Below are 13,332 nucleotides of genomic sequence, written 5' to 3' on the forward strand. Positions count from 1 at the left end.
CAGCGGTATACAGCCAGCTGTGGGGATGTCACTGCTGAAGTGTTTGCTGTTGTTCTACTTCTCATTCAATGAGTTGACCACAGCAGCAGGTAAGGCAAGCTGTTTCTTCCCACCAATCAAGGTTGATTCTGTGTTAAATCATCAGTATGGTACATATGCATCTTTGAATCTAACAACCTTGGTTTCTCTTCCTTCCCTCTCTTTTCTATAGAAGCAATTATCTGGGTGAAGACAGGGGAGAAGTTTACCATGAAGTGCTCCACCACTCTAAAAGACCAGGATGGAATGTACCTGTATGTTGGGCTGGACAGGGAGGTGTTGTATTACTACCAGCGTGACTCCAAGCTGACCCCCAGGAAAGGCTACTGGGACAGAGTGAAGACTGAGGGACCTGTGGACCAACTGACCATCATCGTCAGTAACCTGACCATACAGGACACAGGTGTCTACTGGTGTGTTTACACAAAATTCAATGAAACCACGTCTGAAAATGATATTAACCAAGGAAGAGACTCCACTCTGGTCGTGGTGAATGGTAGGTGTATGTTTACACTCTAGATGTGATGTGTTTTACTCTTCTCATGAATGAACAGTCAATTTCACATGTAGAAAAAAATTGTGTAATATAGAATCCAGACTAGTGTTTCTCAATCTGTTGTTCATGGACTGGCAGCGGTCCCTGAGGTGTTTCAGACCAATTGAGTCAACTCTCAAGTGTTAGTTTCAATATAAACAACCATAGCCTGCTGGTCCCGATACAAAAAAGCTGAGAAACACTGTTCTTCAGTGGTTTTTCTTTTGTACAATTCTGTATCTGATAGTTATTTTGTGTGAGTGCTGCAGCATACTGATTAGATTTTCTCATTTGGTGATTTCTTCCATAGACGATGCCCCACAGCTGCCATGTCCTACAGCTACTGCAGTAACGCTGACCCCCTTTCACCCAGCCAACGAGAAGCCATGCCCATCTGGCATGGTAAACATCATCATCGTCATCACCAGCCTCTTGACCATCCTGCTGTGTGCCATCTTCCTCATCTGTCTCCCTCCATGGGTGAGTGTGCTGATGGTTGCCCGGGTGATGGGTCAATCGCATATATCTGTCAAAACATTGTCCTTTATTAACAAGTTGTCCTAGTCCTACTAAACACATTGGGATCATAATACCAGTATACAGATCTACTTTTTGTTCTAAACACTGTCACAACACAATATCCCTTTAATGCCAGTCATTGTAATGACTGAAATGGGCAAAGGGCAATTCAGATGCATAATTGTTTTTATCAATGTCCAAGAATAATTAAAAAGTGGTTGAATTAGTAAAAATTGATTGCTTGTAGCGCATTATAAGATATCAAATTTTATTTGTCACATACGCTGAATACAACAGGTGTAGATGTTGGAGTGTGCGAAACTGGTCGAAGGAAGTCAGGTGCAGGAGAGCAGAGATGAGTGAACAGGCACACTTTATTCAGGCAGAGGAAAACAGCCGGACACAACTGCGTCACAACACTCCGGCCCAAGGAAAAAAGAGATAGCGCACAAATTACAAAAATAACAAAACCACGGGTTACAACAATACCCGGCGCAAAACCAGCCTGTAGCGTCACCCACGTAACGAACGAACAATACCACACACAGACATGGGGGGAACAGAGGATAATATACACGTAGAGTAATGAGGGGAATTAAACCAGGTGTGCGGGAAAACAAGACAAAACAAATAGAAAATGAAAGGTGGAGCGGTGATGCCTAGAAGACTGGTGACGTCGTCCGCCGAACGCTGCCCGAACAAGGAGAGGGACCGACTTCGGCAGGAGTTGTGACAATATCCCCCCCCCCCTGACATGCGGCTCCAGCCGCGCGCCGACACCGGCCTCGGGGATGACCCGGAGGGCGAGGTGCAGGGCGATACAGACGGCGACGGTGGAACTCCTGCAGCAGTGAAGGGTCCAACACGTCCTCCACCGGAACCCAGCATCTCTCCTCCGGCCCATACCATGAGGTACTGAAGGCCCCCCGCCTGATGCCTCGAATCCAGTATGGAGCGAACGGAGTACGCCGGGGCCCCCTCGATGTCCAGAGAGAGCGGAGGAACCTCCCACACCTCAGACTCCTGGAGCGGGCCAGCCACCCCCGGCCTGAGGAGAGACACATGGAACGAGGGGTTAATACGGTAATCGGGGGGAAGCTGTAACCTGTAACTAACCTCGTTCAGTCTCTTCAGGACTTTAAATGGCCCCACAAACCGCGGCCCCAGCTTCCGGCAGGGCAGGCGGAGGGGCAGGTTTCGGGTTGAGAGCCAGACCCGGTCCCCCGGTGCGAACACCGGGTCCTCACTGTGGTGACGGTCTGCGCTGGCTTTCTGGCAGCACGGCCCGCTGGAGGTGAACATGGGCGGCGTCCACCGCAGGAGCCTCGATCTGACTCTGATGCCAAGGTGCCAGAACCGGCTGGTACCCCAGTACTCACTGGAAGGGGGAGAGGTTAGTGGAGGAGTGGCGGAGCGAGTTCTGAGCCATCTTGGCCCAGGGCACGAACGTTGCCCACTCCCCCGGCCGATCCTGGCAATAAGACCGCAGAAACCTACCCACATCCTGGTTCACTCTCTCCACCTGCCCATTACTCTCGGGGTGAAACCCGAGGTAAGGCTGATCGAGACCCCCAGACGTTCCATGAACGCCCTCCAGACCCTCGACGTGAACTGGGGACCCCGATCAGACACTATATCCTCAGGCATCCCGTAGTGCCGGAAGACGTGCGTAAACAAGGCCTCTGCAGTCTGTAGGGCCGTAGGGAGACCGGGCAGAGAGAGGAGACGGCAGGACTTAGAGAAACGATCCACAACGACCAGGATCGTGGTGTTCCCCTGTGAGGGGGGGAAGATCGATGAGGAAATCGACTGACAGGTGCGACCATGGCCGTTGTGGAACGTGTAAGGGGTGTAGCTTACCTCTGGGCAGGTGCCTAGGAGCCTTACACTGGGCGCACACCGAGCAGGAGGAAACATAAACCCTCACGTCCTTGGCCAAGGTAGGCCACCAGTACTTTCCACTCAAACAGCGCACCGTCCGACCGATGCCTGGATGACCAGAGGAAGGTGACGTTTGGACCCAATAGATGAACCGGTCACGGACAGCAGACCCACGTAACGAACCAATGAGGGGAATTAAACCAGGTGTGCGGGAAAACAAGACAAATCAAATGGAAAATGAAAGGTGGTGCGGCGATGGCTAGGAAACCGGTGACGTTCGACCGCCGAACGCCGCCCGAACAAGGAGAGGGACCGACTTCGGCGGGAGTCGTGACAGTAGACCTTAGAGTGAAATGCTTACTTACAAGCCCTTAACCAACAATGCAGTTTTAATAAAATACCTAGGAAGAAATAGACGTAAGAAAAACAAATAATTAAAGAGCAGCAGTAAATAAGAAAAGCTGGGCTATTTACAGGGGGTACCGGTTCAAATAGTCTCGGTAGCCATTTGATTAGCTATGACTGAAGCAACATTCCTGTTTCACAGGTGAAGAGGTGCTGTAACCAGGGAGGATCCACACCCCAGGTCTTTCCTGACTCAGTCTATGTAGAAATGGCCAGGAATCACAATTATCAACCAGCCACACAGCAGGTAGAATCGTACCCCTACTCTGTGTCTACCAACGGAGGAACTAGGACCACTGAGTAGCTTCTTGAAATGCTTTTTCTGAATATTGCTTCTTTGCTTGCTCAGAATTGAAAAGCCTGTTCTGCTGTATTTCACAGTTCTAGCCTCAATGCAAGTCTTTGTGGTAAATTGTTTGTGTGTGTCGCACCATACCATGCTTATGTGTGTGAATAAAATCTCTATGGAAAGTATAGGAGGGAACAGCCAATGTTATATTCCAGGGCTATTCAACTATATTCTTACGGGGGCCAGATGTAAAAAAGGTTAATTGCAGGGAGCCGGACATTTTCCACATGCGACGCACACACACACACACAAATAAGGCACTTTTCTTCTAATGAAATGTTGCTAAAAGTAGTTAGGGAAGAAGTGGAAAGTGCTCGATCAACGTGAGTTTAGGTGCAACCAAAAAATGTTCTCCTCATTGAAAAGGAAAAGGCTCAATGCTTGCTCACCATTTTAACTATTAAAAGATTCTTAGAAGTAATTTGGTGATTTGAAAATCATCTGAAAACGAAGTATCTCAATAAATAAGACAACAACCATAGTGCTTTTCATTTTGGCACTAAACTTCGGATTTTGATGCAGATCTTTTATGAATGGTCAGAATTGATCAAAGGGCCAGTCTAAATTACTGAATGGGCCGGATCTGGCCCGTGGGCCGGCAGTTGAATATCCCTGTTTTAGTCCATAAGGTGTACAGTTGATAGTGATGGAGGCCTCTCTATAACTTTTTTCAATACATCAGGTCATAAGATTTATATTGGTTTTAGTTCTGAACAATAGTGTCGGCTGTGTTGTTCTCTAGTGTTTAGGTGAAAAGCTGTTCCTGTGCATGGTGTCTGCCACAAAGTTAAAATGAGAACTGTTTGTTAAGACTTTTATTATATCATAGGTACAAATATTTTAGCTGCCTAAAATTCATCAGGTACATCAGGATATAAGCCATTTTTACATTAAATTTGATTATTCTATGGTTTTAGTTGAGATAGCTAGTAGGTTAAAACCATAATGATCTGAGTAAAAATGTTTCATGCTGATACGGAGTAATGAGTGCATCTTGTGGTTGGAAAAATAATTATTCATTTTTACCAAGTGACGTAGTATTTGTCTTACACTATGAGTCAGTTTTTTTACTTATGTTTCAACTTCCTAACAGCTTTTTTCACTTTAAAATAGTTGTAACTGTGTATTGTATCTTTTTAAAGGAAGAAAATATTCTCACCATTTGCCTTTTAATCAAAGTATTGATATATTCATGTGTAATTTTACTTGTGTATTGATGTTTATGTTGTATTTGTGTATGTGGTACGCATTGGGGATGTTCAGCTATATTGTATGTTTTGGAAAGCTTTCTATCTCAACCAAGTGAAGACAAGTTCAGACAGGAAACCAGAGTATTTGCATCAGCGGATATTGCACCAATTAGATTCACTCTACCGCTTTCTGACCACCCACCCCAGACTCCACCTGCCTTGTTCGCTGTTTATTATTATTGTCATTATTATTATTATTATTATTATGTCATCATTACGCATGCTCTGACAGTGAGCTACCCCAAAGGAGCAGAGCCTAACGCCAAGAGTAACGTATTGAATGTATTTGAATATTTTCTAATAAATGTCCAATTTATATTTCAATATACATGAGCAGCATCATGAAGTTGTTTTTTCAACATACTATCTTCTACAATCATATCCAAAATCATAACCATAAGTCAAGTACTCTATTAATGTCACACATATCCTGTAAGCCAGACCTCCGTGTGCTGCTGGTGACAGTGGCTTCTGATGTGGTGGCAGCAGACACATGCGAAATTAAACCCAACACCTCAGGGGAACATAAATGCATCTCTTTTACACGCCATCATTTTCAGAAACCAGTGAGTGAATAACTCAACAACCAAACACACAGAGCCTACCCTGCATGGCATACGAATATGGAGCGCAGGCTGTATCCCCACTCTCGCACACACACTCTACTAGTTATTTATTATGGAGAGACATGTTGAGAGAGAAGTGTGTCTTAAAAGTCAAACTTTTTCTGAACGTATAAATCTTACTCTTAAATCAGAATTCTTAAGGCCGATGTGGTTTTGTGTCTTCTACAACGGGTTGGTCAAAACAAGCATTGTTAATCCAAGATGGCGTAGCAGTGCGGACGTGTTTGTCGTTGTCCCATGTAAATTTGTTGTTTTTTTTCATCTTTTTTTGTATATATTTCAATCTCCTTTTCCATTTTTAAATGAAATATACCTTCCAGTAACCCGCCTCACCCAATGTGATATGGATCTGCTATTTTTAGACCTTATACAGTTGAAGTCGGAAGTTTACATACACTTAGGTTGGAGTCATTAAAACTCGTTTTTCAACCACTCCACAAATGTCTTGTTAACAAACTATAGTTTTTGCAAGTTGGTTAGGACATCTACTTTGTGCATGACACCAGTCATTGTTCCAACAATTGTTACAGACGTATTATTTCACTTATAATTCACTGTATCACAATTCCAGTTGGTCAGAAGTTTACGTACAGAAGTTGACTGTGCCTTTAAACAGCTTGGAAAATTCCAGAAAATGATGTCATGGCTTTAGAAGCTTCTGATAGGCTAATTGACATCATTTGAGTCAATTGGAGGTATACCTGTGGATGTATTTCAAGGCCTACCTTCAAAGTCAGTGCCTCTTTGCTTGACATCATGGGAAAATCAAAAGAAATCAGCCAAGACCTCAGAAAAAAATGGTAGACCTCGACAAGTCTGGTTCACCCATCGGAGCAATTTCCAAACGCCTGAAGGTACCACGTTCATCTTGTGGCAAACCTCTTCAAAGTTAGGAGCGTTTGTCACAAATTAAGTGGGAAACTGTCACCAAAGTCAGCCCAGAATGAAAGTTCTTTTGAACATGACAGTACCTGTGTGTTTGTTTCTCGGCGGAAAGTACCTCGTTCTGGCCAACCCATCGTCGCACTTCTTGGGGTAGACCTCGCTGAAACTGGTTGAGTACAATGGTCTCAATGACCTCGGCGGACGAATGCGTCTCCGGTCGCAACCATTTCCGTGCCAGGTGAATCAAGTCGAACATCTGTGTTCGGGGGGGTTGTCCCGGTCTGTAGGACCACTGGTGGAAGCGGTGTGCCCTCACGGTATCGGTCACTCCCAGTCTAGTCAGAATCTCTCCCTTTAGTTTATCGTAATCCTGTGCATCCTTCAACTCCAGGTCGAAATATGCTTTTTGAGCGTCCCCTGCCAGGTATGGTGCCAGAAGCCCTGCCCATTCTTCTTTCGGCCACTTCTCCCTCTCTGCCGTCCTTTCGAAGGTGGTAAGATATGCTTCCACATCATCCTGCGCTGTCATTTTTTGAAGAAAATGATTGGCCCACCTTTGGGTATTTGCAGCTGGTAACTGAGCCCCAATTTGGTCCGCTAGCCCCTTTAGGCCTTCTCTTAACTCCCGGGTGTTTCTCTCTTGCTCTTCTCTGAGCAGCTGGTTGGTGCGGTGCTGGACCTGTAACGTGTCCTGATACATTCGCATTGCATCCTGATGAGCTATTTGTTGAGCTCTAGTTGCCTCTTGTTGGGCGGCCGCCGCTTGTAACAGGGCCTGTATGGCTCCCTCCATACTAATTTTCCTGAAAAAAACTGTCCTAACCAAACAAAGCCACAAAAAAAAATAACTTGACTCCCCTTTGGAGTGCTAACTAAACATATATTTTTTTTCCTACCTAACCAGCGGTATGGTTAATCTACTGCCCACATTCTCCACCACGTGTGGCAAACCTCTTCAAAGTTAGGAACATTTGTCACAAATTAAGTGGGAAACAGTCACCAAAGTCAGCCCAGAATGAAAGTTCTTTCGAACATGACAGTACCTGTGTGTTTGTTTCTCTGTCCTGGTCCACCCAGGCCGCAGGTAAGGTCAAGGATAGCAGGGTTCGGTACACAAATCTGGTTCTCGGTAGGTCCAGGTCTAAACGCAAACAGGTAAGTCCAAAACAGTCCAGCTCGTACACGGTAAATCCAGCCAATGTAGATTGTCTCTTTCTCTATGGTTCATAGATCCTTCCCGCCCTCTCTCTCTCTTCCTGTTTTTTCTTGACCCTTTATCTGTGGGTCGGCTCCACCTTCTGAGGGTTCCCCTTGCTTCTGGGAATTGTAGTTTTGGCAGTCGGCCATTTTGTGATCTGTAGTTCTGATTGGGGTGGCCATTTTAGTGATCGGACAGAGCCCGTTTATTAGTTCTGCCCTCACATATCTACCATTTATCACTCGACCCCCTTCTTTGCCACAATCTGTAAGAATAAACACCATGGGACCATGCAGCCGTCATACTGCTCAGGAAGGAGACGCGTTCTGTCTCCTAGAGATGAACGTACTTTGGTGCAAAAAGTGCAAATCAATCCCAAAACAACAACAAAGGACCTTGTGAAGATGCTGGAGGAAACAGGTACAAAAGTATCTATATCCACAGTAAAACGAGTCCTATATTAACATAACCTGAAAGGCCGCTCAGCAAGGAAGAAGCCACTGCTCCAAAACCACTATTAAAAAAGACAGACTACGGTTTCCAACTGCACATGGGGACAAAGATCGTACCTTTTTGTAGAAATATCCTCTGCTCTGATGAAACAAAAATACAACTGTTTGGCCATAATGACCATCGTTACGTTTGGAGGAAAAAGGGGGACGCTTGTAAGCCGAAGAACACCATCCCAACCGTGAAGCACGGGGGTGGCAGCGTCATGGTGGGGGAGGGTGCTTTGCTGCAGGAGGGACTGGTGCACTTCACAAAATCGATGGCATCATGAGAAGGAAAATGATGTGGATATATTGAAGCAACATCTCAAGACATCAGTCAGGACGTTAAAGCTTGGTCGCAAATGGGTCTTCCAAATGGACAATGACCCCAAGCATACTTCCAAAGTTGTGACAAAATGGCTTAAGGACAACAACGTCAAGGTATTGGAGTGGCCATCACAAAGCCCTGACCTCAATCCTATAGAAAATTTGTTGGCAGAACTGAAAAAATTGTGTGCGAGCAAGGAGGCCTACAAACCTGACTCAGTTACACCAGCTCTGTCAGGAGGAATGGGCCAAAACTCACCCAACTTATTGTGGGAAGCTTGTGGAAGGCTACCCAAAACGTTTGACCCAAGTTAAACAATTTAAAGGCAATGCTACCAAATACTAATTGAGTGTATGTAAACGTCTGACCCACTGGGAATGTGATGAAATAAATAAAAGCTGAAATAAATCTTTCTCTCTACTATTACTCTGACATTTCACATTCTTAAATGAAAGTGGTGATCGTAACTGACCTAAGACAGGGAATTTTTACTAGGATTAAATGTTAGGAATTGTGAAAACTGAGTTAAAATGTATTTGGCTAAGGTGTATGTAAACTTTTGACTTCAACTGTAGCTAGAACCTCCATCAGAAGCTAGCCATCAGATGCTAACCAGCTAATTAGCTACTAGCTATTTAGTCATTGTCAGCCACTGCTAGCGGCCTTTTAGCTCAGACACCAGCCACTTTCAGCCTGGATAATACCTGCCAGTCTGCACAGCGCGATATCAACCCTGAGCATATTGTACTGCTTTTCTGCACTACATCACCGGATTCCTTCCGTTAGCTCTGGACCTTTGCATCGGATCATCGCAGCTAGCTAGCTGCTACCGAGTGGCTATAGTGGCTAATGCCCTTGTCCCGAAGCTAGCACCAGTTGGCCTTGAGCCAGGCGCATCTCCCGGCTAGCAAACAAAATTACTCCAGCTACAATACCTATTTTGCCAATTGGCTTGGACCCTTTGTCGACACGGATCCCCGCCGATCCATCATGACTGGTCTGCCGACATAATTCTGTCCAACGTGCCCTCAACCGGCCTTTGCTGGACGTCGGCGAAGACGCTTCTGCTAGCCCCGGCCTGCTAACTTTATGAACACTGTGTCTCCCGCTTGCTAGAGTAGTAACGACTACCTAACGGCTTCCCTGTTTCATCTATTGCTGTTCACTGGACCCTATGATCACTTGGCTACATAGCTGATGCTTGCTGGACTGATCATTAATCACGGTACTCCATTTTGTTTATTTTGTTTATTTGTCGGCCCCAGCCTCGAACTCAGGCCCGGTGTGTAGTTAACTGACCCTCTCTGCCCATTCATCGTCATTTTACCTGTTGTTGTTGTCTTAGCTGATTAGCTGTTGTTGTCTTACCCATTGTTGTCTTAGCTAGCTCTCCAACTCAACACCAGTGATTGCTTTATGCTTCGCTTTATGTCTCTCTCTAATGTCAATATGCCTTGTATACTGTTATTAACGGTAGTTATCATTGTTTTATTTTACTGCGGAGTCCCTAGCCCCACTCAACATGCCTCAGATACCTCTTTTGTCCCACCTCCCACACATGCGGTGACCTCACCTAGCATAACTAGTGCCTCCAGAGATGCAACCTCTCTTATTGTCACTAGATTTTACCTCCACTGTACCCGCACCCTACCATACCCCTGTCTATACATTAGGCCCTGAATCTATTCTACCACGCCCAGAAATCTGCTCCTTTTATTCTCTGTCCCCAACACACTAGACAACCAGTTTTAATAGCCTTTAGCCGTACCCTCATCCTACTCCTCCTCTGTTTCTCGGGTGATGTAGAGGTTAACCCAGGTCCTGTGTGTCCCCAGGCGCTCTCATTTGTTGACTTCTGTAACCCGTAAAAGCATTGGTTTCATGCATGTTAACATCAGAAGCCTCCTCCCTAAGTTTGTTTCACTCACTGCTTTAGCACACTCTACCAACCCTGATGTCCTTGCCGTGTCTGAATCCTGGCTTAGGAAGGCCACAAAAAATTCTGAGATTTCTATCCCCAACTACAACATTTTCTGTCAAGATAGAACTGCCAAAGGGCGAGGAGTTGCAATCTTCTGCAGAGATAGCCTGCAAAGTTCTGTCATACTTTCGAGGTCTATGCCCAAACAGTTCAAGCTTCTAATTTTAAAAATGAATCTCTCCAGAAATAAGTCTTTCACTGTTGCCGCCTGTAATAGACCCCCCTCAGCTCCCAGCTGTGCCCTGGACACCATATGTGAATTGATTGCCCCCCATCTATCTTCAGAGTTCGTCCCAGTTTAGGTCACCAAACAGAATATGCTTAACACTCCGGCCGTCCTACAATCTAAGCTAGATGCCCTCAATCTCACACAAATTATCAAGGAACCCACCAGGTACAACCCTAAATCCATAAACATGGGCAGCCTCATAGAGCTTATCCTGACCAACTTGCCCACCAAATACACCTCTGCTGTTTTCAATCAAGATCTATGCGATCACTGCCTCATTGCCTGCATCCATTATGGGTCCGCGGTCAATCGACCACCCCTCATCACTGTCAAAGGCTTCCTAAAACACTTCTGCAAGCAGGCCTTTCTAATTGACCTGGCCCGAGTATCCTGGAAGGATATTGACCTCATCCCATCATTAGAAGATGCCTGGTTGTTCTTTAAAGTAATTTCCTCACTATATTAAATAAGCATGCCCCTTTCAAAAAATGTAGAACTAAGAACAGATATAGCCCTTGGTTCACTCCAGACCTGACTGCTCTCGACCATCACAAAAACATCCTGTGGCATACTGCACTAGCATCGAATAGTCCCTGCGATATGCAACTTTTCAGGGAAGTCAGGAACCAATACATACAGTCAGTTAGGAAAGCAAAGGCTAGCTTTTTCAAACAGAAATTTGCATCCTGTAGCTCTAACTCCAAAAGGTTCTGGGACACTGTAACGTCCATGGAGAATAAGAGCACCTCCTCCCAGCTGCCCACTGCACTGAGGCTAGGAAACACTGTCACCACTGATAAATCCACGATAATCGAGAATTTCAAGAAGCATTTCTCTACGGCTGGCCATGCTTTCCTCCTGGCTACCCTAACCCCGGCCAACAGCTCCGCACCCACCGCAGCTACTTGCCCAAGCCTCCCCAGCTTCTTCTTCACCCAAATCCAGATAGCTGATGTTCTGAAAGAGCTGCAAAACCTGGACCCGTACAAATCAGCTGGGCTAGACAATCTGGACCCTTTTTTTCTAAAATTATCCGCCGCCATTGTTGCAACCCCTATTACTAGTCTGTTCAACCTCTCTTTCGTATCGTCCGAGATTCCTAAAGATTGGAAAGCTGCTGCAGTCATCCCCCTCTTCAAAGGGGGTGACACTCTGGACCCAAACTGTTACAGATCTATATCCATCCTGCACTGCCTTTCTAAAGTCTTCGAAAGCCAAGTTAACAAACAGATCACTGACCATTTCGAATCCCAATGTACCTTCCTACTCGGTGCAATCCGGTTTCCGAGCTGTTAACAAGTGCATCTCAGCCACGCTAAAGGTCCTAAACGATATCATAACCGCCATCGATAAAAGATCGTACTGTGCAGCCGTCTTCATCGACCTGGCCAAGGCTTTCGACTCTGTCAATCACCGTATTCTTATCGGGAGACTCAACAGCCTTGGTTTCTCAAATGACTGCCTCGCCTGGTTCACTAACTACTTCTCAGATAGTGTTCAGTGTGTCAAATCGGAGGGCCTGTTGTCCGGACCTCTGGCAGTCTCTATGGGGGTACCACAGGGTTCAATTCTCGGGTCAACTCTTTTCTCTGTACATATCAATGATGTCGCTCTTGCTGCGGGTGATTCCTTGATCCACCTCTACGCAGATGACACCATTCTCTATACATCTGGCCCTTCTTTGGACACTGTGCTAACAAACCTCCAAACGAGCTTCAACGCCATACACTACTCCTTCCGTGGCCTCCATCTTCTTTTAAATGCTAGTAAAACTAAGTGCATGCTCTTCAACAGATTGCTGCCCGCACCCTCCTGCCTGACTAACATCACTACTCTAGACGGTTCTGACGTAGAATATGTGGACAACTACAAATACCTAGGTGTCTGGTTAGACTGTAAACTCTCCTTCCAGACTCACATTTAAGCATCTCCAATCCAAAATTAAATCTAGAATCGGCTTCCTATTTCGCAACAAAGCATCCTTCACTCATGCTGCCAAACATACCCTCGTAAAACTGACTATCCTACCGATCCTCGACTTCAGCGATGTCATTTACAAAATAGCCTCCAACACTCTACTCAGCAAACTGGATGCAGTCTATCACAGTGCCATCCGTTTTGTCACTAAAGCCCCATATACCACCCACCACTGTGACCTGTATGCTTGTCACGAGAATTTTCAATCCCAATGATGATAACTAAACAATAATTTAAGCTTTGACCAATCCCCAAGGTTTGTAAGACCCCGGGTTTAATAATAATTAGGCAAAGACTCAGCTTCTGCAAAAGGTCTGTAAAGTTTATTCAGAGAATGTTCTAAAGTCAAAACTGCAAAGACATGACATTTTATAACTCCCATTTCCCCCACCTCCTTACATACACACACAGACACACAAACAGTAGGTGGGCTGTATCTTTCCCACAGTCCACATTCCTCGTTTATCACTACCAAGCTGGCAGTTCCATGCCGTTCCCTCCCTCCCGAGATTAGAGGGACCTTGACAGGACTCCCTTTCCTGTCCTAAGTTTCTTAGAGTTCCCACCAGGTCAGGTCATGAATAGTTTAATCGTCCTCTGTATTTTCTTAGTCACACACTTCTCACCCTTAACTTGTCT

The 13,332-nt window shown here is 45.5% G+C and overlaps 1 protein-coding gene across 1 annotated transcript; it reads left to right on the top strand.

Annotated features, from left to right (window-relative positions):
• Positions 1 to 5,306, top strand: LOC115178263 (uncharacterized). The gene is made up of 4 exons (XM_029739353.1): positions 1 to 89; positions 212 to 535; positions 885 to 1,054; positions 3,522 to 5,306. Exons 1-4 carry the CDS (start codon positions 26 to 28, stop codon positions 3,681 to 3,683), a joined length of 720 nt encoding a protein of 239 aa, XP_029595213.1. The 5' UTR covers positions 1 to 25; the 3' UTR covers positions 3,684 to 5,306.
• The last annotated feature ends 8,026 nt before the right edge of the window (positions 5,307 to 13,332 follow it).

The sequence above is a fragment of the Salmo trutta genome, chromosome 38 (assembly GCF_901001165.1).
Source record: "Salmo trutta chromosome 38, fSalTru1.1, whole genome shotgun sequence".
NCBI lineage: Eukaryota > Metazoa > Chordata > Actinopteri > Salmoniformes > Salmonidae > Salmo > Salmo trutta.